The sequence below is a fragment of the Gossypium hirsutum genome, chromosome D12 (assembly GCF_007990345.1).
Source record: "Gossypium hirsutum isolate 1008001.06 chromosome D12, Gossypium_hirsutum_v2.1, whole genome shotgun sequence".
NCBI classification, from domain to species: domain Eukaryota; kingdom Viridiplantae; phylum Streptophyta; class Magnoliopsida; order Malvales; family Malvaceae; genus Gossypium; species Gossypium hirsutum.
The window spans coordinates 58,503,223-58,526,684 of NC_053448.1; the positions used below are offsets into that span (position 1 = coordinate 58,503,223).

General features: G+C 34.0%; 3 protein-coding genes across 3 annotated transcripts; all 3 read right to left on the bottom strand.

Annotated features, from left to right (window-relative positions):
- Nucleotides 1-198: 198 nt before the first annotated feature.
- LOC107947010 (uncharacterized) lies at nt 199-5,122 on the bottom strand. The gene is made up of 14 exons (XM_016881529.2): nt 4,650-5,122; nt 3,737-4,481; nt 3,497-3,590; nt 3,310-3,418; nt 3,121-3,210; nt 2,737-3,036; nt 2,550-2,657; nt 2,227-2,298; nt 1,920-2,006; nt 1,643-1,714; nt 1,447-1,536; nt 1,232-1,339; nt 866-934; nt 199-604 (listed from the first exon to the last, which is right to left on the bottom strand). Exons 1-14 carry the CDS (start codon nt 4,884-4,886, stop codon nt 530-532), a joined length of 2,256 nt encoding a protein of 751 aa, XP_016737018.2. The 5' UTR covers nt 4,887-5,122; the 3' UTR covers nt 199-529.
- Nucleotides 5,123-7,329: 2,207 nt separating this feature from the next.
- Nucleotides 7,330-8,901, bottom strand: LOC121224328 (LIM domain-containing protein WLIM2b). Its single transcript, XM_041107434.1, has 5 exons — nt 8,579-8,901; nt 8,408-8,504; nt 8,296-8,324; nt 8,121-8,210; nt 7,330-7,991 (listed from the first exon to the last, which is right to left on the bottom strand). The coding sequence occupies exons 1-5, from the start codon at nt 8,711-8,713 to the stop codon at nt 7,689-7,691; spliced, it is 654 nt and encodes a 217-aa protein (XP_040963368.1). The 5' UTR covers nt 8,714-8,901; the 3' UTR covers nt 7,330-7,688.
- An 869-nt stretch (nt 8,902-9,770) lies between these two features.
- Nucleotides 9,771-11,821, bottom strand: LOC107947012 (remorin 1.4). The gene is made up of 5 exons (XM_016881531.2): nt 11,171-11,821; nt 10,645-10,701; nt 10,482-10,569; nt 10,265-10,346; nt 9,771-10,150 (listed from the first exon to the last, which is right to left on the bottom strand). Exons 1-5 carry the CDS (start codon nt 11,328-11,330, stop codon nt 9,950-9,952), a joined length of 588 nt encoding a protein of 195 aa, XP_016737020.1. The 5' UTR covers nt 11,331-11,821; the 3' UTR covers nt 9,771-9,949.
- Between the last annotated feature and the right edge of the window lie 11,641 nt (nt 11,822-23,462).

A 23,462-nucleotide genomic window follows, 5' to 3' on the forward strand; every position in this document is an offset into this window, starting at 1 on the left:
ATACTCCTCCCTCAATCACTAATGAAATTCATCATTCATTATAATAAAAGAGTACAAACAAAAAAATAAATAATGTCAAGTTGTATCTTACGTGATTTGTAAGCTTATTTGTGGCTGGTTGTCAGCCTAGCCCCCCTAACGGATCTCGTATAAAAGAAAGTGTTTACCACAATAAACTAAAATTTAACTTGCAAAGTCTTTAAGAAAAACTATATAAACATTAGAAGTGGCAGTTTACAGTGATAAATTCGATCATTAATCCAATGTTTATGAAAGTTGGTGTATGAAACATATAAAATTCTTTTGAAAGGAAGATACACAGCTTATATATTTTGTGATGCAACATGATTATAATAGTTGCCATTGTAAGTGGGGTGCACAAGAGAAGAGAATCCAATCCCCCCAACACTAAGTCTCCCCATGGTTTCAGACTTTCACTTCGCTCTCTTATCACCCTTTGAAAGCGACTTTCGGGATCAAAGGAGTTCCAAATTCGGTCAAGAATGTCCTGATAAGATGAAAAAGAACCCTACACCACTCTATTTGTGCATGATTGTATTGTGGATTTAATCTCTTCCTTATCCAATGTCGTTTCAACAATCACCTGCCAAAAATACAAGATTTGTCATCCATGTCTGCCTTGTTTACTGTATTTCAGACATGATAATAAGGTTGTATATAGGTTGTCTTAAGATAATAGACATCTAATGAAATGGGAGGAAAAAATTCACAGAAGATCCTCAAAAGCCTTTTTACATTCATATTTCCTTTTTGGAAATCCTTTTTTTTCCCCCTTATCCCAGTGTAAGTGCGTCGTAAAAAATGAGGGTGTGAGCATGTGACAGAACTGTAATATCAACCTTACCTCTTGTACTTTGTTTCCGGATCGAGCAAGTAACTTGTATTGATTCTCAAACATGGATGCCATATAAATCTGCACCAAAAGATAGATCAGAAAGCAGATAATTCTCAAATCAAATCCGAATAAAAAAAGAAACTGACCAATTTCTTAAATACTTGTAAGAAAAGTTTCAAGTAAATAGTTTCATTGCCATAACCTAACCAATTGAGGATTATATTATGAAGTGCATACGCCTAGATTTGAAATATAGCAAAACTTTTGGCACCTAAAAGATGGCACAGTCATGTATGAGATTTTTTCTAACAGTCCTATTCAATTTTCACCAACTTTAGCCTACCGCATGTAGTTGATATGTTGAAGCTATCATACCTGGAATGTTGGCGCCAAACCAGGGCTCAAGAAAAATCGGCCCTTTGAAACTGACTGAATTCCTTCAATCTGTTCCAATTCTTTGATAAGTGATTCCACATCAGGCCACTGTCAACATTTAACATCAGTGTGTGAGGATAAACCATGCCAAATGCGAGTACAAAAATGACAACATAGAAGATAAGAAACATTTGTCACAGGGTCTAAACAAAAACCTCAGTGTCTGCTTGTGCTGCTTGTAATCTTCCATCTAAGTTATCATGATCACCAACCACAGACTCCAAGGCCTCAACCAGTGGATCTGGCTGTCGTGTGAAAAGAGAAAAAAGAGGATCACAACATATTGAAAATCGTGGCCTAAAACAACTGAGAAAATTTTAAAATTCAAGAACCGAGTTGCTTGTTGATTACCGTTATCTCCTTCAATGATAAAAATATACGGTCAAGTGTGAAATCCAATTGGTGGACTTTGGCCTCGACAATCTGAAATCATGAAGATCACTTGAAAATTATATTCATGGCCTACAAATAAATAGCTTCATGGAGTTTCAGATAAACAAAGCATCATGATGAAACACAAGTAAAAGCAAGACATGAAAGATCATAAGGCTTTTAACCCTTCCAGGTCCTGCTTATTTATCATTCATTCCCTAAAAAATTGGACTAATCTGCCAGTAAACTCAAATACCTGACCAATTTTGAAATGTGACAAAGGATCCAAGGTGGCATCCCATGATACTTCCGTCTGGTGAATCAAAGCAGGCACGCCTTCAACCTATAAAGTACAACTAAATCACAATTTGAAGGGGGGGGGGGGAGAATACATTTAATGATTTCTAGTCTAACTGGCATGGATGTTGTGGCTTCATGCTAAGGAAGTGTATGTTCAAAGGAAAAACCAACAGAAAGGAGCAAATAACCGCCACTTCTCTTCTGAAAGAGCATTTAGTATACTAATTGTTAACATATTGTAACAATGCTGAGAAATTGTTTACCTCCACAAATATACCAAAATAAGTTATTTTCTTGATGCAACATTTTATAACATCCCCAACACGAAGCTTGGCCTGCAACAAAAAATGGCATAAGAGCTTGAAGAGTTTCTTGTTTTGTCAAGTTAAGCACAGTCAAGATTTTAGTTTGCCAACACTTGTTCAAGTTCTCATCTATATGAAACGACAAACGATTTAAATATAATTTTCTGGAAAGTATTACTGCAGAAAGTGACAACACTCGCAGAATTTATTACAAAACATAGAAGATGAGCAACATAAGTAAAGTATTTAAGGAAATATTTTAAAACAATATAGCTACTCACCATAACATTTCTCTTTTTCTCTATTAACTCTTCCTTTTCTTTTGGCCTCAGAGAAACTATAAGTTTTCTGAACTTTCTGTCAGCCATTAGCACATTTACTTTGACTCTCTGTAAATGCTAAGCATATCAGTAAACAAAATGGAAATAAAGACAACAATTTAAAATATATATATCAATATCTTCGAACCTGACCAACAAATGAGGTCAAGAATTTAAGCTTCTCTTGATCATAAATCCTCAAAAGATCTTCCAATTTCATATCCGGTGAAAATTTTCCCTCAAACTGTTGGTTGTTTTCTGAATCTAAGGTTGAATCTAGAGAAGAGTTTTTGCTCATTGCATCAGAACTTCCAATGACTCCTAAGTTCTGCTTATAAGCAGATGGGTCTAAACCCCTCTGTCTCAACCATGATTCGAAAGCTAAGAACTTCCATTTAGCAGCCAGGTTTCGGTAAGGCAAAAATCCAATTAAAGAACCAAAAGATACCTATAATGATGCAATAAAATCACAAGTCACAAACAAAGTGCATGTTTTGCAAATAGACATGATAGAAGGAAGAGTTTCACTTACAGCAAAACCTCTCGTACTAGAGCTTATTAACTCCACTTCTGCCTTTCGTCCGGTCTTAAGCAAATCTTCTACCCTGTTCCAATCACTATCCTACAATTGTACAAGATGTCAGGAATGATCAGACATCTAAAGTGATGCTACAGAAACGTGGAGTAATAACTTAGGGAGAAAACACTACGGTAAGCTGACCTCCTGAGGTGATACAGAAGGGAGATCACCATAATCTTCAAGATTGGTGGGAACAGGAGCAGTTTCTGCTTTACCGGATTCTGATGTTTCTTTCACGGTTTGATCTAATCTATAAGAAAGGTATTTGTTAATCACAACTCCACCAGCTAAAGAAGAAATGTCCCAACATTAAGAATAAATTTGGCACCTTTTTGGCTTCCCCTGTAGTGCAGCTTCCATAGAGAGACTGATGCCAGATTCCTCAGTAGACACCCTATTACTTCGCTCAGCTGACTGCATTCCTTGAAAAACGCAGAAAAACACAATCTTCAATGCTTCACATTAAAGGGTTTCTAATCTCCTAGATAAGGGGTAGTTAAGAATCCACCAAAGTAAAACTTGACACTGAAAAAAAAAAGGAACTTCATGAAATAACATGGTGCATTACCAATTAAGGAGTGATCCTCTATCTCTGGTTTCTTGGGGATCAAACCATGCCCCGCTTCTGATGCTTCTTCAACACTACTCTTTGTTGCACTAGCCAGCATGTGAGCTTCTATCTCTGCCTCAAACCTTTCCGCCTCAACTTCTAAATCCTCAAATTGCCCTACTTCTTCACCTATCTTTGTAGTGACACTTAACTGTTCAGGCTTTTTCAATAATGTAAAATCACCAATTCCGTCCTCCACTTCTTTCTCTTTCTCCACCCCAACAATATCATCAGAATCTTGTTTCTCATCAATGCTTGTATCAACGCTCATCGGTTCCGGCTTTCTCAACAAAGTCATATCAGTAAATTGTTCCTTTGCCTTTTCATTCCTCATTCTTAATGACAAATTTGATTTCATCCTAAACCTGGATGGCCTATCTTCTACATCATCTTCATTAACCACAGTTGGTTTTCTCAATATAACATTTGGAAGCTTACTCTTTCTCGCACTATCCATAGCCTTCTCACCCGATACAGTTGGCCTCTTTATTTCAGATGCAGGAGGCTTAACATCAGTTTCAAACTTGATTCCCTTCTTTGGAACAGGACGAACTAAATTTAAACCATCAGAAGAAGTGGAAGTTGATTTCTTTTCAACATCAAAAGGGACCTCTTCTACTTCCACTATTTGACCCTTGTTTTTATAAAATGATTTCTCAATTTCAATATAAGATGCTTCAGGATTTGCTTTTCTACCCATTATCTGAAAAAAACCGAAATGCAATAACATTAAAAAAAGTCATAAAAAAGGAAAATTCAAACAATAAGAAATATGGGTGTTTCAAAAAAGAAAGAAAAAAAGTAAATTTTCTCTAAATTAAGCATAAAAACATAAAAACATAAAAATAAAAGAGAAAGAGAAAAAGGGTACTTTGGCAAGGGTGAGTTTGGGGTCTTCCCCAAGCAAACGACCAAACTTGAGCTCCATTTGGTCCCATTTGTCAAGCTTTGGCTCTTCTTTCTGCGCAAAAACCCTAAAAGAAACCCTTTTCGAGCTTCTTTTCACTCGTACTCTTGACAATGTTACAGAAGGAAACAACGAAAACTTGTAGACAGAGAAGGAAGCACCGACGGCGGTGGTTGCGGCGGCGCAAGATAAAGAGTCCATTTGTAGGGCCAAAGTGAAAGCAAGCTCATCAAACGGCGTCGTCTAGCATTGCCAAAATTGTTGATCCTTGAAGCCTGGGATTGAAATTTGAGGCTTGGTGGAAGGGATAATTAAAAAAAAAGTACTTTGAACTGTGGGATGAAGCAAGCAGAAGATATGATATGAGCAACATTATCTATCACTAAGGTAATAATGCCCACATGGCAGTTCAATTTGACATCCCCTAGTACTTCGCCACGTGTGATCAACTCTGCTGGAGTTTCGTAAGAGAAATGGCTCTAACACGTGGCATGTTTAGAGGCCATGTAAATTTTTAGAATGAAATTCCATTTAATTTTGAGGCCTGAACTCAATGGAGCAAGAGCAACCCAACCCAGATTCACGGGCTTCCATGGATGGTAACAAATAAGCCTGAAAGACTTTTTAGCAGGGTCTTAAATTCAATTTGGGATATGCTTTAGAGGTGCTTATGGGTTGAGCCGAGTCGAGTTTAGGCCTGGCTCAACTAAAAATTTAGGCTCATTTATTAGGTTCGGGTTCAGTCCGGCCCAAAAAATGGGCCTAAAATTTTACCCAATCTCGACTTGGATAAAAATGCTAAAACCCGGGCCCGACCAGGTCTGCCCGTATTATTTTTTATATAATTTTTAAATATATATAATACATCAAAATACTAAAAACATCAAAATAAATATTTCCCAAGAAATTGAAAATAAATTTTAAAAAATATGTAGACTTAAATAACACTAAGATAAATGAAACTTAACAAGCAAATGCCTATAAAATAATAACAAAATTAACAATAAAATAAGTTTTAAACAATATCCAAACAATAATAACAAAATAGTAGCAACATAATAGTAAAATGGTAGCAAAATAAGGAGAAAATAACATTTAAAAAGAAAAAGAGCAGATTTTTTTTGTCCTTTAGTGAATTCGGGCCGAGCCAAAAATGCCTTACCCGAGGCCTGACCTGTTTTTAAACGGGCCTTATTTTTTATCCAACCCTATTTTTCGAGCCTATATTTTTGCCTAAATCCTCCCACATTTCGGGCAGGCCTTCGGGCCGGACTATATGCCCGACCTATGATCAGGTCTTATCTGATTCCATAATTTTTTATTTTTTTTATTTTACATAAAAAGTATAATTAGATGTTATCAATAGATCAAAACAAAACGAATGTTAACTGAAGGTTTAAATATAAGTTCTTTAAGTTGGTTGAACCGTATCAATATAAGAGAACGTGAACTCAAACGTTTTTTATTCTCTTATTCAAAATTTGAAAAAAAAAATATAAATAATTTTAGACATTGTATGAATTTTTTTTCAAATCCTTTTATTTTTTTCTTAAAATTTTATAGACAATAAATGTACCAAAAGTAATTAATATCAATCATAAAATATTAATAAATTTCATTTAGACATTTTTTTATCATTTGTAATGTGTATACATACATATATATATATATATTTAGTAATTTTCTATCCTCAATTTATTTCTAATAAGCATATAACCATTTATTACAATTAAATTAACAACTTTTTTTATAAAAAAAATATCATTTTTTATTAAAGCAAATAACAAATGATTGTGTTAGACATAGATTGTTTTAAATCAAATAATGGTTATGGTCTCTCTATTATATTTAAATTTAGAGTTTAATATTTATTCTTTAATTTGATATAATTTGGTTCCTCTACATGATGTCATTAATTATTCTGGTAAAAAGTCGGGTTCAATTTTTTTTCTTAAAAATATCCATTCCAACTTTATGCGCGCGCACACATACCGTGTTAGAAAAGTGGTTTTAAGAGAAATTCATGTTATCATTTTAACCGATATAGATAAGGATTCTAACTATTTAGACTAACTGATATAGAGATCAAAACTACAATTTTACTGTCATATTATAATGACTAAAAAAATAGCTCATCATTAGTTAGTATTAGCATCCTTAATATTTTGGTAGCCCACGTATTTCAATTTATCATGTCAAATTAATTTTTTATTAAAAAAATCAACACAATTTTTAATCAAAATAGATAAAAATGTTAATTACTTGGACTAACTAAAATTTGATAATCAAATTATGTCAAATTAAAATATAAAAATTAAATATCAAATGTTATTATAAGTAAAATATTAGTTTAGTTTTTTAAAATATATATTTTTTTATTTTTTTATTTAAAAAATATTTATATTTTTTAAAATAAAAATGGCAAATAAAATAAATATATGTCAAATATGAAAACAAGTTTTGTGCTTATATTACTAAATATGAGAAATAAAATAAAAAGTTTAAATGGATTTGAATAAGGATAATAGATTTTATATTTTTTTATAAGAATGATTTTTTTGTATTTATATAAGTTTCATCTACAAATATTGTTTAACAAAAACAAGGAAAATAATTGTATATTTTAATTTTCATATAAAAACCATTTTTAAAATTTTGAAGCAAAAAGTTTTATTTAGTGTTTTAAACAAAAAAGGTGTTACAAGAGATTTGAGACAAACATTTCAAGCAATGGAAAACTATAGGAATCTGATTTCAAAAGCAAAGCAATGGTGAAAGTCTGAACACAAACACCCTGCCCTTAGTCCCATTACAAATTTGATTCCCTTTTCCCATCTCATTTCCAATGACAAATGACACAATAAATTTGAACCAACACCTTGAATTTGCTTGCAAGGTGGAGAACTGGGGAGACCCTTGGAGCCATAGGAAGAACTTCAACAGAACAAGGTCAAGCACCGCATTTCGGATAAATCCCCTGATCGTTCAGTGAGCATTCCACTATTAGGTTTCTGCACCATCTTCTTCAGATTTTTCTTCTGTTTCTTCTGCTTCTGGTTTCGCATCATCTTCCGATTCGACTGCATCTTCGGGCTTTTGCTCCGGTGAAGATCCTGCCAAGTTTTTCTTCATGCAGGCTTGCTTGGCAAGGTGACTGTAGCATCCCTTCTCCATGAACAGCTGAGCAAAGTGATGCCTGCAGTAAAGGATACCATCCATTGCAGCATATGTTGATGGTGTAAGCAAGCAACCTCCTGGTGAACACCTGAAGCAGGATTTGTGGTAGTTTTCTCCCTCCACTGTCACCTGTTATTGTTTTAACACAAATATTCTTCACTCGTTTTCATCTTCAATACACAATCTATAATATTGTAGTATCATCCTTGCACATGAAAATTTTGTTCAAGGTGGCAGATCAAGAATCTAAAAGCAAACCTTCTCTAAGGGGTACGCGGTTTTGTTACAGACTCCGCATTTATCTTGTGTGCCTGAGAAGAAGGCTGCAAGTCTGTTCGGAGTCTTTGTCTGCAAGTAAAATAAAATGAACATCAGTCTTGACATGGCAAATGACAAAAGTTTTTAAGGCAATGGTGGGAGACAATTCGAGTACCTGCCCATTTGGCTTGTCGGATTTTTTGGCTGAAAAAACAAACAAACAAGAATAATAATTGTTAGCCAAGATCAAGAGAGAAATGGTTTATAAGGAAAAGGGGCTATCTCACATTGGAAATTCTTGGTATAAGTGCCAGTTTCTTTGAAGAGTTGTTCAAAGTGAGGCTTGCAATAAAGCACTCCTTCCATTGAACAATAGTTGCTCATCTGTAAGAACAAAAAGTTCATCACTGTCATATTCAGCAATCCTATGACAAAGTAAAAACTACTACAAAACATACCACGAGTAAGCCATTGCAATGGGTGCATTTGAAGCAGGTCTTATGATAAGGAATCCCATCAGCAGTTAATAAATCAACGAAGTGAACAGTCTTATCATAAACCGTGCATTTATCTATCGTCCCACTAAATGCCATCTTCCTTTTAGAAAAGAAAGGATGAGAAGATAGATTCAAGGGAAGACAAACACCGAGTTCCGGTCGCTATCTCAGAAGAAAGGTGAGATAGGGAAGGAACTCGGAAAGAATTGTCTACTGTTTTCCTCCTTAAAAATGGTGGAGGATATAATAATATACATGACCCGACGCTTATTAAGGATACGCAATCAATGGTCCTTCCCTAACTCCTTTGGCAATATATAGGCTTCTATTGCTCTAAGAATAGGCCCACGTTTCATGTTGAGTGACAGAGATGCAACCATTTCCTGACCAAGTTTTTCATTGACGGATCCAGATATTAATTTTAAGTTCACAACGTTATCTAACATAATCCACTCCTTTGTACGTGCCAGCATGATTTAATATATGTATATGTATATATGACTTGTCACGTTTGCTGATATTGATTCAGTTGCAATTGTGACAAGTAATTGGTGAGGAACATCAAACAAAACTAATAAAAATAAATTGGTTAGACAATTCAGTTTGTATTTATATTTGTGAGTTTATCTAGAAAGTTAGTCCAATTCAACCAATTCATAGGTCCACCGGTTTTTTCCTTACTCCAAGACTAATGTACCAGTTAGTTCTCAATCCACCCTTGAGCTAATTCACTATCTTTAAATTCTGTAACTTGAGCTAATTCACTAACAGAAGATAATTTAAGTGCAATTTCATATTCATACTAAAATCTACATCACTCTCTACCAAGTTATACCCTTAACTATAAAATCAAGTGACTCATTTAAAAAAAATGTGCTCTCAAATAATTTCTTACTAAACAAAAATATGAGAGCTCACTCTTGCATGAACTACATAAGTCAAGCCTGTCATATATAAGAGTTTTCCCACCGATTTTGAGTTTTATTTATTTATTTTTTTTCAATAGATCAACATCAAAGATTGCCAACACGAAATCAAGCATGTTATAGTTATCAAACTAGAGCTATAGCTCAAGTTGCAACTGCCTTTATAACAGGATCATAACTCCAACACTGACGTGTATGGCGATGTGATATTCAAATAGGAATTAATGTATTCCACAACATATATTTGTATATATACACACATAGATAATGATTAAAAACCAATATTAGAATGTCTTTGACAATTACAAACCAACAAGGGGAAAAGTAATAGAAAACATAGGCAAAGAATCAAACTAAATTCCAGGAAGAAAAATGTGTCCTATATATGAAACATTAGTTGAGGATGTTAACTACCGAAACAGCCAAGAAATTTCTTTGGTGTATATCCAGTTGAACGAAACTTGGCTGCTGTTTCCTCTATCTTGAGAAAATCTTCACCTTTCTTGGCTTCGATCATCGCTCTTCTTTCTTCAGCTTGTTTATGGAGTTGAGCCACTTTGTTTTTCATTCTCTCTGCATATTCTTCCTTCTTCTTTTCCAGTTTTTCCTATCAAATAACAAAGCCCTTTGGTTAAATAAAAGAACCCACAATCTATAGAACTTGTAATCCAAGCTTGTTTGTGCATTGGGGTTAACAATGTGGGTAATGTTTTTTTTTTACCTCAATGCTCTTTAGCTGTGCTTCTACAGCAGATTTCTTGGTATTCTCCCATGATCCAATAGCAGATATCTTCTTATATGCCCTGATTTAGCATCAAGTATGGCATTCTATCAGATAATTTAAGTAACCTTTTGATTTAGTCCCTTTGCCTACTTTTTTAAACCTGAAAAACAAGTATTTGAACAAAGTTTTAGAGATGGGTATGGCTGGCTCTTACTTGTTGTCTATTTTTGCCTTCTCATTTTCCTCCCATGCTTTAACTAAAGCTAGTCTTTTTTCTGTCTCAACTCGAGCAAGCACGGAATCTGAAAAATAATTGATATGATAAAAGTCAATTATTTTTGCAAATAAATTGAAATTAAATCAACATACATATATACCTCTGTTGTTTGGACTTTTCTCTGTAACTGATGGTGGTGTTTCTGCTGCTGCAACTTCTGCCATTTTCAACCATGTAAAACATGTCAGATAATGTAAAATCATGGGATAGCCTTTATGATTCGGAACTAAAAACTGGCTGAAAATTTTTCCCATTCCAATTCAGACTTATTAAGTTCAATAAACAAACATATGATGGGTTGTGTTTCTGGAAATAAATCATATAAAAGTAATTACAAGTAATTTGGTAGGACATGCAATCCATAGCATATTTATGACCAAATTCGTCTAGCAGATGCAGTATCTTGGCACAGAAAGCAGGGGAAACAACAGAGTAACATTTTGATTAAACAAAACTGGATCCTCTTCTTTTTTTTCTTTTCAACAGCGCATGCAATCAATATTATCTTCCAAAATATGTTCAAATAACATCTTCAAAAAAAAAAAACCGCATACTCTTCTTTTTTTTTAAATGATTGCCATGACCAAATTAGAAGTCTGAGAGAAACAAGGGGAAAAAAATCATACTTTGAGGAAGAGGGATGATCACACTCTTCTTCTCTGCACCTGCTTCATCTTCATTCTCCATCTCTTCTTCCTTAACAGGCTGTGGCTGTGGCTGTGGCTGCTGCTGCATGTCCTCCTTGGGTTCAGAGGCTTCCATTTTATTGGCTTCCTCCTCTCCCATCACGTAGTCCTTTAACTTAGCCACTGATACACTATCACTTTCCCTCTCTAATTTCTATGGTAAAATGGTATACAGATTTTAACAAACACCCAAAAAAACAAAAACTAACAGAGAAACAACAGATAGAGCAGAAAGAAAGAGAGAAAGAAGGTGTTTGGAAGTGTCAGGTGGAAACTACAAAGGGTGGTTGTGGTAGGTACAAATAGAAAATTTAAAGGGAAAGGTGCTTAATTTTGCATCTTTTATTTTTTCTTTATAAAGTTTATACATAAAATATGTATTATATGAAAGTAGCTTTCTTAAAATAAAGATATGGTTCTCACGACAGTTTAGGAAATAAAAGATATTCTGTATAGCTTTTTATGTCAGCACTTGCGGAAACAAGAAGCAAGCAAAATATAAGTGAACAAACCTGGTCAAAACTGTATGTATGTTATCCCCATTTCTTTGTTTTCGGAAGTGAATTTTTCAATCTGGATTCTGAAAACAAACATCCTACACAAAATCTATCCCCCTATCCTTTCCCAATTATTAAATAACATTTCAATAATTTTCAGCCATTGACATATAATTTTAATAATTTTCTCAGAACCTCGAACCCCAAACCCCAAACTTGAATCAAAACTCCTGAAAGGTTTCGGGTCAAGTTCAAATTTGGATTCAAGTTCGAGGTTCGAGCAATAGTGGAGCCAAGGGGGCTAACAGTAGAGGTGTCCATAGGCCGAGTCAGACCCAACAAAAATTTAAGACATGTTTGTTAGGCCCGAACCTAGCTCTAATAAAAATTTTAAAACTCCGTGTTAATTGTTTTATATTATTTTTTATATAATTTTTAAAAATATATATAATACATTAAAATAAATGTTTTTCAATAAATTAAAAATAAATTAAAAAAAATGTATACTTAAATAACACTAAGATATGCATAATTTGACAAGCAAATGTCTCTAAAATAGTAACAAAATTAACAATAAAATAAAAGCTATACAATATCCAAATAATAACAATATAATTGTAAAATGGTAACAAAATAGTGAAAACAAAACAAGAAAATAGCAAGAAAATAATAAAAAAAACAACAACAATAAAACAATTAAAAAAAAAGAAAGCAGTTTCTTTTTTGCATATTCGGGTCGGGCAAAAAGTCTTACCAAGGCTTGGCCCGTTTTTTAAATGGGTTTTATTTTTTACCCAATTTCATTTTTCGAGCCTATATTTTTACCAAAATCCTCTCACTTTTCAGGCCGGATCACCCATGGACAGATCTAGCTGGCAGGGGCCTCGACCCCGCTAAAATGGAGTCTTTTATAATTTACAAAATTTTAAATTAATAATGATAAAATTACACTTTGCCCCCTAAAATAATAAAATTTTAATTTAATCTTTTAAAAATTATAAAGATATAAACCATTGAAATCGTGAAATTACATTTTTACTATCGTAAAAATATACAATTTAATTTCACCCCTCCCAAAAAAAAATTTCCTGACTCCGCCATTGGGTTCAGGTTCAAAGTCAAGATTCAGGGTTCAAGGTAAAAAAATCATCAAAACTATGAGTTAATGACATAAAAAAATTATTGAAACATCATTAAATAATTGAAAAGTAACAATGAATAATGTGACGAGAATAATCCATAAAATAATTTCTTTAATTATTAGCTCTTTTTATTATTTAATTATAAACCCCATCCTTCTAATTTAATAGGTCATAATTTGTTTTTATTTTCATTTTCGTAAAGTGCAAATATCAAATTTTAATAAATTAAAACAAACGAATTAATTCCCCAAAACTGAAATTTACTATTAAACTTATTAATTAATGGTAGGAATTCTGAAAAATGTAAGGATCTTTAAAAGTTGTTATTAGTTCTTATGGTCCTTCAGGATCACGATATGGGTAACAAATATACAGCTGCTGAAAATGGATACTACATTGAAATATATGTCTATTTTATAATTTTATTTATGCCAACTATCCAAACACAGTTTTGGGGACAAGTAGCTTTATTGCCTTAATTTTTCTGTATAAATAACTAGTGTCCACTATTTTACGTTTCTATTAAATAAAATGTCCGCTTTTCCCTACCACTATACTATCATATCATAAATTTAAAAATGTGGTAATTTGGATGTTTAATAAATTTATTTATTATATAATATATGAGACAAAATTTACAGCTATTTAGATATGATTAATTCGACTTTACAATTTCCAACGCATTATAATTATATAACACAAATTCAATATGAAAAATAATCAAAATATGAAATGATACAAAAATCATATAAATAATTATATTTTTTAAAATTGATAAAAGATTTTTTTATGTATATATGACTTTGACTATTGACAAAAAGAATTAACACGAAATTACGTGTCACAAAAAAAACACCCATTCTCGTTTCTCTTTTAAGAGAAACCTTTTCCAACATTCATTAATTAAGACATCAAAAATGTATACTAAAACCTAAAGTCCAGTATTCATTATGAGGTTGTGGGATCCAAATGTGACCATGCTCCAACACATAGGAGCAAATGTACAACAACGGCTTATGCTGCCTGAATCTCTCTTCTCCCCTTTGTGGCTTCTGTTAAGAAAATTTCCTCGAACCTTCGTCAACAAAAACAAACTTAACTTTGCACTGTAAATGTGTTTGTGTCAAAAATTTCACTAACAAATTTAGGAAAGTATTATATGTTTTTTTTAATGAAACATGTTAAAAAAAGTATTTAGAGATACATCCAAGTCCTCGTAGGAGCATTTCAAAAAGTTGAATACTATCATTATTACTAGCAATTTTAGCTAGACTATTTGCCTTATTGTTTTGAGATCTGAAACATATTGAATCGAACATTGTGACAATTTAGTTAATTATGAATTAATTCTCCTAACCAAAGTGGAGTTCGACACCTTAGTAGCACTCTTTATAACGTTTGTATCGCCTCTAGGCTGTTTGAAAAGATAAATATTCCGTTAAATCTCTTGTCAATAACAACCACCAAGCCTTCAAAGATATCCTATATTTCAGCATTTAAAACTGAACAAATACCCACCAACAATTATATCTGTTATAAAGAATCTCCTGGTGGAACCGGTTAAACCCTATTTAAATTATTAATTGATGAACATTTTATGGAAGTAGATTTGCTTCTTTATATAAATCTTTTGACAGCCGACTTGCCAAACTTCTTGTCTGTCTCCATTTGTACAAGTCTCCATGTTTGGTCTAATAGATTAATTGTGGTAAAAAGTAATCCAAGTTTGCCTAAAATCTTTTAATTTCATTAAAACGTAGCTTCAAATTTTATGGTGTGATAGAGAGTTTGAACAATATTACCTGTGAGTTGGAGTTGTGACATTATTATCAATGCCCCTACTTCACTGCAAATTAGAAATAGATGGACCTTGATGTCACTAGCAATTAGGGAAATAGTTATGACAATAATATTATTATATTACTAATTATTTCCTATTTTCTTTAATTTACTTACCATTGAAATACGTCTAAAAAATTTTCACTCCTTTTTTATTTCTCTTCTCCTTGTTAACTTAAATATTGGAACACCTTTTATCTTTTTAGACTCTCACAAAACTACTAATCTCTGTTATATATATAATTATTCGAGTTTAACATGTTATATTTATTTTTCTTAAATTAAATACAACTTAAAAAACATACCTAACAAAATCTCTAACTCTACTTTTTAATTAAAAAAATTTATCGTCAATGTTTCATATATAATATTTGGTATATTACCAAAAAATTTAGTGAATTTTCATTACCAAATTTTATAAATGCAGAATTTATATTAATTTTTTTGATAAATTAATAAATATAAGTACCGGATATAAATTAGATTGTTTAATAAAGGTAAATATTGATTTTTAAAATATTATTTACTTTTTAATTTTAATCTTATTAAAATAATATTTTATATTTTTTGAATAATTTTGGATGAAAGATAAATATGTTAATTTTAATATCTTCTTTTTTTTAAAAAAATTGTTTTAATTTTTTAATAAAATAAAATCAACATAATATTTTCTATGTTAAGTGATAAGTAGTTATCTATCTACTTATCTTATTCAACACTTTTTTGTTAAAAATTTTATATTAAGTAAAAAATTAAAATGACTATCAAACACATTTAAAATATGAAATGTTGAAAATTTTCACTTTCAATGAAATGAAAATTTTCAATGGTTTATCAAACACATCCTTAATAATTGCAATGACAAAGCTGAAAAAAAATTGGGCTAAAATTATATTATAAATTTGTAAAAGGTTAGAATATAATTTTATTTTTGTATTAATTTAAATAAATTTCCAAAATGATGAAAATATAATTAACCATGTTTGAAAGGATAAAATTAATTATATTCTTTTGAAAATTATATTAAATTAAAATTTTATAATTTTTAAAAAAACCAAACACCAAACTTACAACTTCTTACCAAGGTTTCGAACTTATAAAAAAAATAATTTATAAAAATTAAATATGATTTTAGTTAAAATAATAAAATTGAAATAAAGAAAATTTTCGGATTCAAATTGTGTATATATATATTTTTAAATTTATAAAAATAAAAAAATATAAATACTTTCAAAATAATATATAATTAAATTTTTTTTAAACAATCACATTATAAATTTTGATCATATTTGTTTTATTTGACATAATGTCGAGAACTACTCATAAATCCATTCAACTAATAAATAGAAAGATAATATAGTTTAACGTACTCGAATCCACATCTTCTTACATTTGTTGACACCATTTTTTGAATGAAAACGGGGTCGACTTGGATTTAAAAAAGAATGAAAACGGGAGTCGCCACCAATCCTTTTTTGACGAGGTGTGATCGGGTCACCTCAAAAAGTGGTTGTTTTTAATAAATGATTTAATTTTATTAAAACAACGATTTTGGTCTACGAAATTCAGAAAAATGAGTTCGGGAGCCGGTTACGCACGAGGAAGGATTAGCACCCTCGATACGCCCAAAATTGGTACCTAGTTGATTAATTAGTGTCTTAGTGTCGAAAATTGAAAATTTGAAGAGTTTAAAAAAATGCGATCCTTAAAAGAAAATCTGATATCGTGAATTGAAACATAAGATTCTCTTGTTCCGAAGGAATATCACATCCAGCACGTTAGGACACGATACTCTAACCATCGAAACCAAGATCACCTTATAGTTTAATGAAACCATACTTTGAAGCTTTAAGAGGATATTTGGCTATTTAGTCAAACGAGAAATCGAAACCCAGCACGTTAGGGCACGTTTTCTCGAGTTTCCAAACGCGAAATATTGCCTTATTTAGAAAAATTTTCCTTTTGGTGTTTAGTGTCGATGCTTGACAAAACAATAACGAATACAACAAGGTGAGCAAAGTAAAATGAGTAACAACAATGCAATAGGCAAAATGAAATGACGAGGAGATTACATAAACAAAGCATACAACTAAATAAATATAACTAACATTTTAGAAAAAGCACTAGTGTACATGGATAAATAAACATACACCAAATAACAATGATGACAATAAATACAATTATGTAAAAAATATATATATATGCATGTATAATTTAAAGCCATAAAATAAGAAATATATAAATTACAGAATATGAAAACATAGATAAGTATGTACATATATGTAAAATCGGTAAATATTATAAAAAATGTAAATGTGTATTTATATATTTACAAATCGTGATTATATAAAATATATGTATGTGAATTATAAAATATGTGAAATATACGAAAAGCATTTTTAAGAGTATAAAATATATAAGTATGTATATGATGTAAAATATGCATAAATATATGTAAGTATATAAGAATTATGAAATGTGAAAAAATATATTTAAGTATGTATAAGTACGTATATATACATATTATAAATATATAAATATATAACAAAGCATAAACTAATAATAATAATAATAATAATAATAATAACATTGGAATATAAAAGAAACGTACATAAAATTAATAAAATATTAAAATAAAGTGAAATGAAAAATGTTAAATACAAAAAAATATATGTGTATACACATACGTAATAAAAATATACACTAGTACATAATTATAATAATAGTAATACTAATAATACTAATAATATAAAATAATAAGGATATTTGATAAAGATACAAAAATAAACGAAAAAAGGATTAAAATCGAATTAAAAACAAAGTTGTAGGGCCAATTTAAAATGAAAACAAAGAAAGGGACTTAATTGTAACGCGCGTGCAACTTGGAGGGTCAAAAGCGCAATAAACCCGAGTATTAAAACGCTGCGCAGCATGGGGGACCAGAATGAATTCGGGGCGAAACCATGGAGCCAGATTAAAAATAAAGAAAAGCTTGATTGTAAACTCCCGAAAAAGCGGAAGGGCTAAAAGTGCAATTAGCCATTCCAAAGAAAAACACGCGGATCCTCCCTGGTGCGGGTCGGGTCGACCCGACCCGCGTTCAAAACGACGTCGTTTTATTTGTTTAAACTGGGGGTCCAAAACGGTGCGTTTTGACCCCCTATAAAAGTCAAAAAAATTTCAAAAAAAACATTCGTAGAGCTGAAAGGAAAAAAAAAAGGGAGAGAGGAGAGGGGAGCTCGGAGCGATTTCCGGCCAAGGGGGGTCACCGGACGGCCACCGGAGGCTCGCCGGCGCCGGCGCCGGCCACCGCACGCGGTGGCCGGAAAGGTAAATTTTTTTATATTTTTTTGTTATTTATTCTTGGCCTTAAAATGTATAGATCTTAGGTTTATATTAATAAAAATGTATAGATATGTTTGTAGAAATCGAAAGAAAATGTATGAAAAAAGATAACCTTTTCGTTTGCCTTTCCTTTTTCCCGAATGCTTGCTATCTCAGTACTGAGATCTATGTTTTTTTAAAGTTCTAGCTTCTGTTTTCTAAAATACCCGAAAACAAACAAAAAAAACCCCCGTTCAGTCCTTCATTTCAGGTTTTATAACCCATTTTTACATCCTTTTTCTATTATTCTATCCTGTTCTTTTGTCTTGATCTTGCAGGGCATGGAGGTGCTGGTAGTGGAGGAGGAGCATGTGGCCGACATGGTGGCATGGAGAGCTGGGGTGGCAGACGAGGAGGCTACGCGAGGCATGCGGCGCTAGGGTTTGGGGGCATCTTTCTGCCGAAAATGTTAATGCTGTCTGGACTGGGTTTTAATTTTTGTTTCGGGCCATGGGCTACATTGGGCTTGTTATTTTCTTTGTAATTGGACTGTTGTTTATATTGTTTTAATATTCGGGCCTGGGCATAAAATTGGGCCTTACAGCTGCCCCTCTTTGCTTGTTATCGTGTAACGAGAACAGAGCAAAGACTAAGAAAGGCCAATCTTGCCCGGGCTCGTCGAGTTTTGACTTCTTTTGGTGCTTCCTTTCTTCAAGTAACCTCATTCTAGTCCACTGCGTCTTATGATTCTTCGATCTGCTCTACTGCAACTTCAGATACGCCTTGTAGCTTCAATCTACTCTGCTACGATTCCATGGGGATGAGATTTGTGTTTTTAGTCTGCTCCACTACTATTTAGGGAGATAAGACTGTGGTTTCGTCTGCTCCGCTACTGCTTAGGGAGATAAGACTGTAATCTCCGATCTATTCCACTGTCAAATGCAGGGAGATAGAGTTATCAGCTTCAATGTACTCCACTGTAGTCAGGGAGGTAAAATCCGCCATCGTCGATCTACTTCGCTGCCAAATACAGGAAGGCAAGATCTGCAATCCTCAATCTATTCCACTGTCAAATACAGGGATAAGATCTGCTTTCTTCGATCTACTTCACCACCAGTATGGGAAGACAAGATCTGTATCTTGGATCCACTTCCTATCAATATAGGAAGATAGGACCTGCTATCTTCGATCTACTTCACGCCAATACATGAAGACAAGATCTGCTTTCTGCGATCTACTTCGCCACCAATATGGGAAGACAAGATCTGCATCTTCGATCCACTTCTTACCAATATAGGAAGATAAGATCTGCTACCTTCGATCTACTTCACGCCAATACATAAAGACAAGATCTGCTTTCTGCGATCTACTTCGCCACCAATATGGGAAGACAAGATCTGCATCTTCGATCCACTTCCTACCAATATAGGAAGATAGGATCTGCTACCTTCGATCTACTTCACGCCAATACATGAAGACAAGATCTGCTTTCTGCGATCTACTTCGCCACCAATATGGGAAGACAAGATCTGCATCTTCGATCCACTTCCTACCAATATAGGAAGACAGGACCTACTATCTTCGATCTACTTCACGCCAATACATGAAGACAAGATCTGCTTTCTGCGATCTACTTCGCCACCAATATGGGAAGACAAGATCTGCATCTTCGATCCACTTCCTACCAATATAGGAAGATAGGATCTGCTACCTTCGATCTACTTCACGCCAATACATGAAGACAAGATCTGCTTTCTGCGATCTACTTCGCCACCAGTATGGGAAGACAAGATCTGCATCGTCGATCCACTTCCTACCAATATAGGAAGACAGGACCTGCTATCTTCGATCTACTTCACGCCAATACATGAAGACAAGATCTGCTTTCTGCGATCTACTTCGCCACCAATATGGGAAGACAAGATCTGTATCGTCGATCCACTTCCTACCAATATAGGAAGATAGGACCTACTATCTTCGATCTATTTCACGCCAATACATGAAGACAAGATCTGCTTTCTGCGATCTACTTCGCCACCAATATGGGAAGACAAGATCTGCATCTTCGATCCACTTCCTACCAATATAGGAAGATAGGATCTGCTACCTTCGATCTACTTCACGCCAATACATGAAGACAAGATCTGCTTTCTGCGATCTACTTCGCCACCAGTATGGGAAGACAAGATCTGCATCGTCGATCCACTTCCTACCAATATAGGAAGACAGGACCTGCTATCTTCGATCTACTTCACGCCAATACATGAAGACAAGATCTGCTTTCTGCGATCTACTTCGCCACCAATATGGGAAGACAAGATCTGTATCGTCGATCCACTTCCTACCAATATAGGAAGATAGGATCTGCTACCTTCGATCTATAAAATCAATTTTATGGACCTATTTACGTCTAGTGTTTAGGATGACATGATCAGAGTGGATCAAATGCTCCTAACTAGATGTGTATGAATGATATTTGTAGAATGTCATGAGAATGGTCCATTTTTAATGCTTATGTTATCATTCCTCATTGTTCATCAAGGTTCCATCACTGATGCCTTCTTGTTCAGCCAGTACCTTTGACAGAAAACCTAAAGAAATAGACGCTATTTAGACTATCATTTCTCAAATGTTTCCAACCCTTAGGTTTGGTTAGTTCTAAACAATAGTCTTGTTTCAGGTCCTCGTATTATTTAGAAACTTTCAGAGTAATATGCAGAACTCCTTCTGCATGTGTATTGTCAGTCCATTAATCGTTATTTCAATGAAAAATGCTTGAAAAAGATTATCAAAATTGACAAAATGAAATTTTGTTGAGAGCAAATCTCTAAACAAACAAATCAAGATAGCAAATTTTGCTGAGATACGAGATGAATAAGATGAAAAAGATTATCACAATGAATAAGATGGAACTTTATTGAGAGCAGAGCTTTAAATGAACAAATAGCAAATTTTGCTAAGATGTAAAAAAGATGCCCCAGATATCGCAGCATGAGCTTCTCTGCACAAACTCTGTGTTTAGAAATCCTAAAAGACTTTGTTGATGCCCCAAGATGTAGCATCTCTCCTTCTTGTTAATTCGGAGAAGACAAAACTACTCTATGCCTCATCTTTGATCGAAAATTTGAATTGCCCATTCCTGGGTTTTCAATTCAAAGCCCCTTTGGTCTCAAGGTGCCCTTTGCGGGTTTTCGCCTTGGCCTCTCCCTTTTTTTTTTTTTTTTTTTTTTTTAGGCAAAGTACCTCTTCACTGAATCCGAATTCACAGGATTGGGCAAGCTTTTGCCATCCATCCCAGTTAAAATTAATGCCCCTCCTGAAAAGGCCTTTTTTACTACATAAGGTCCCTCCCAGTTTGGCATCCACTTTCCTCTGAAGTCCTTTTGTATGGGAAGGATCTTCTTCAGTACCAAGTCCCCTTCATGGAAGTTTCTAGGACGAACTTTCTTATTGTAAGCTCGCATCATTCGTTTCTGGTACATTTGACCATGACGGATAGCTTTTAACCTCCTTTCTTCAATCAAGTTCAGCTGATCATATCGGGTTGGACCCATTCTGCTTCGTCTAACTTTAGTTCTGAAAAAACTCGGAGAGAGGGAATTTCAACCTCAATTGGTAGCACTGCCTCCATTCCATAAACCAAAGAGAATGGTGTTGCCCCGGTAGAAGTCCTGACGGATGTTCGATAAGCATAGAGGGCGAATGGCAACTTCTCGTGCCAATCTCTATAGGTCTCAGTCATTTTCCCCACAATCTTTTTGATATTTTTATTGGCTGCCTCCACCGCACCATTCATCTTCGGACGATATGGCGATGAGTTGTGGTGCTTGATCTTGAATTGATTACAAACCTCTGCTATCGTGCTATTATTCAAGTTTAATGCGTTGTCTGATATGATCCTTTCAGGCATTCCATACCGACATATGATTTCCTTCTTTAAAAACTTGCTGACAGCTGTCTTTGTGACGTTGGCGTAAGAAGTAGCCTCTACCCACTTAGTAAAGTAGTCAATCACTACAAAAATGAAACGATGTCCGTTTGAAGCCTTTGGCGATATCGGCCCAATGACGTCCATGCCCCACATGGAGAAAGACCATGGGGAAGTCATGACGTGAAGAGGTGATGGAGGCACATGAATTTTGTCTCCGTAAATCTGGCATTTATGCACTTCTTAGCATACTTGATGCAGTCTCCTTCCATGGTAGACCAATAATATCCGAATCTCATGATCTGTCTGGCCATTGTGAAGCCGTTAGCGTGTGTTCCACAAATACCATCATGGACTTCTTCCAAGATCTGCTTGACCTCCACAGCGTCTACACATCTTAACAGCACCTGATCTTTTCCTCTTTTGTACAGGATTTCTCCATCTAAGACGTAACCACTGGCCAGCCTCCTCAACATTCTCTTATCATTCTCAGTTGCTTGGTTTGGGTATTCACAATTTTTCACGTATCGCAATATGTCCTGATACCAAGGGTTGTCGTCCTTTTCTTCTTCCTCGTCAATATTACAACAGTGGGCTGGAGCATCATAAATGCTCATTTGGATAGGCTTACATCCTCTGGTCTATTTACTTTGATCATGGAAGCCAATGTAGCTAAAGCGTCGGCCAGCTGATTCTCGTCTCGTGGGAGATAACAAAAAGTGATGTCGTCAAACTCCTCAATCAATTCTAGGACTATCCTTCGGTAACTAATCAATTAGGGTCTCTTGTTTCCCATTCGCCTTTGAGCTGATAAATTACCAATGCCGAATCCCCATATACCTCAAGTACCTTGATTTTGCGTTCCATAGCCGCGCGGATTCCCATGATACATGCTTCATATTCCGCCATGTTATTTGTGCAATCAAAATCTAGTTTACTGGTGAAAGGATAATGATTACCGTTTGGAGATACCAAGACTGCCCCAATCCCGTTGCCCATGGCATTTGAGGCTCCGTCAAAATTTAATTTCCAAGTATTGCCTTCTTGTGTGCTCGCTTCAGTAGTTGCCACATACATCAGATCCTCATTTGGGAAGTCAAAGTTCAAAGGCTCATAATCGTCCAGGGCTCTACTTGCTAGAAAATCTGCTATCGCGCTCTCTTTTACAGCCTTTTGATTCACATAGGTTATGTCAAATTCAGATAGTAGAATTTGCCATCGGGCCATCCTTCCGTTTAGAGCAGTTGACTCCATCATGTATTTCAGAGGGTCTAACTTTGAGATTAACCAAGTCGTATGGTACAACATGTATTGTCTCAATCTCCGAGTAGTCCAAACCAATGCGCAACATAATTTTTCAATTGGCGAATATCTCGTTTCGCATTCAGTGAACTTCTTACTGAGATAATAGATCGCTCTTTCTTTTCGTCCTGACTCATCATGTTGGCCGAGCACGCACCCCATGGAATTCTCAAATACTGCCAAGTATAGTATCAGTGGTT

What these genes read in the sequence shown, in the direction of transcription:
- LOC107947010 (XM_016881529.2), bottom strand. Translation starts at nt 4,886, where the DNA reads ATGGACTCTTTATCTTGCGCCGCCGCAACCACCGCCGTCGGTGCTTCC. An exon ending in AGAAAAAGAGAAATGTTATG is followed by an intron (nt 2,299 to 2,549) that starts GTGAGTAGCTAT and finishes TTTTTGTTGCAG; the next exon opens with GCCAAGCTTCGTGTTGGGGA. An exon ending in ATTTTGGTATATTTGTGGAG is followed by an intron (nt 2,007 to 2,226) that starts GTAAACAATTTC and finishes TGTACTTTATAG; the next exon opens with GTTGAAGGCGTGCCTGCTTT.
- LOC121224328 (XM_041107434.1), bottom strand. Translation starts at nt 8,713, where the DNA reads ATGGCATTTAGTGGGACGATAGATAAATGCACGGTTTATGATAAGACT. An exon ending in CCGACAAGCCAAATGGGCAG is followed by an intron (nt 8,211 to 8,295) that starts GTACTCGAATTG and finishes TTTTACTTGCAG; the next exon opens with ACAAAGACTCCGAACAGACT. An exon ending in CCGCGTACCCCTTAGAGAAG is followed by an intron (nt 7,992 to 8,120) that starts GTTTGCTTTTAG and finishes AAACAATAACAG; the next exon opens with GTGACAGTGGAGGGAGAAAA.
- LOC107947012 (XM_016881531.2), bottom strand. Translation starts at nt 11,330, where the DNA reads ATGGGAGAGGAGGAAGCCAATAAAATGGAAGCCTCTGAACCCAAGGAG. An exon ending in GAAAAGTCCAAACAACAGAG is followed by an intron (nt 10,570 to 10,644) that starts GTATATATGTAT and finishes ATTATTTTTCAG; the next exon opens with ATTCCGTGCTTGCTCGAGTT. An exon ending in CACAGCTAAAGAGCATTGAG is followed by an intron (nt 10,151 to 10,264) that starts GTAAAAAAAAAA and finishes GTTATTTGATAG; the next exon opens with GAAAAACTGGAAAAGAAGAA.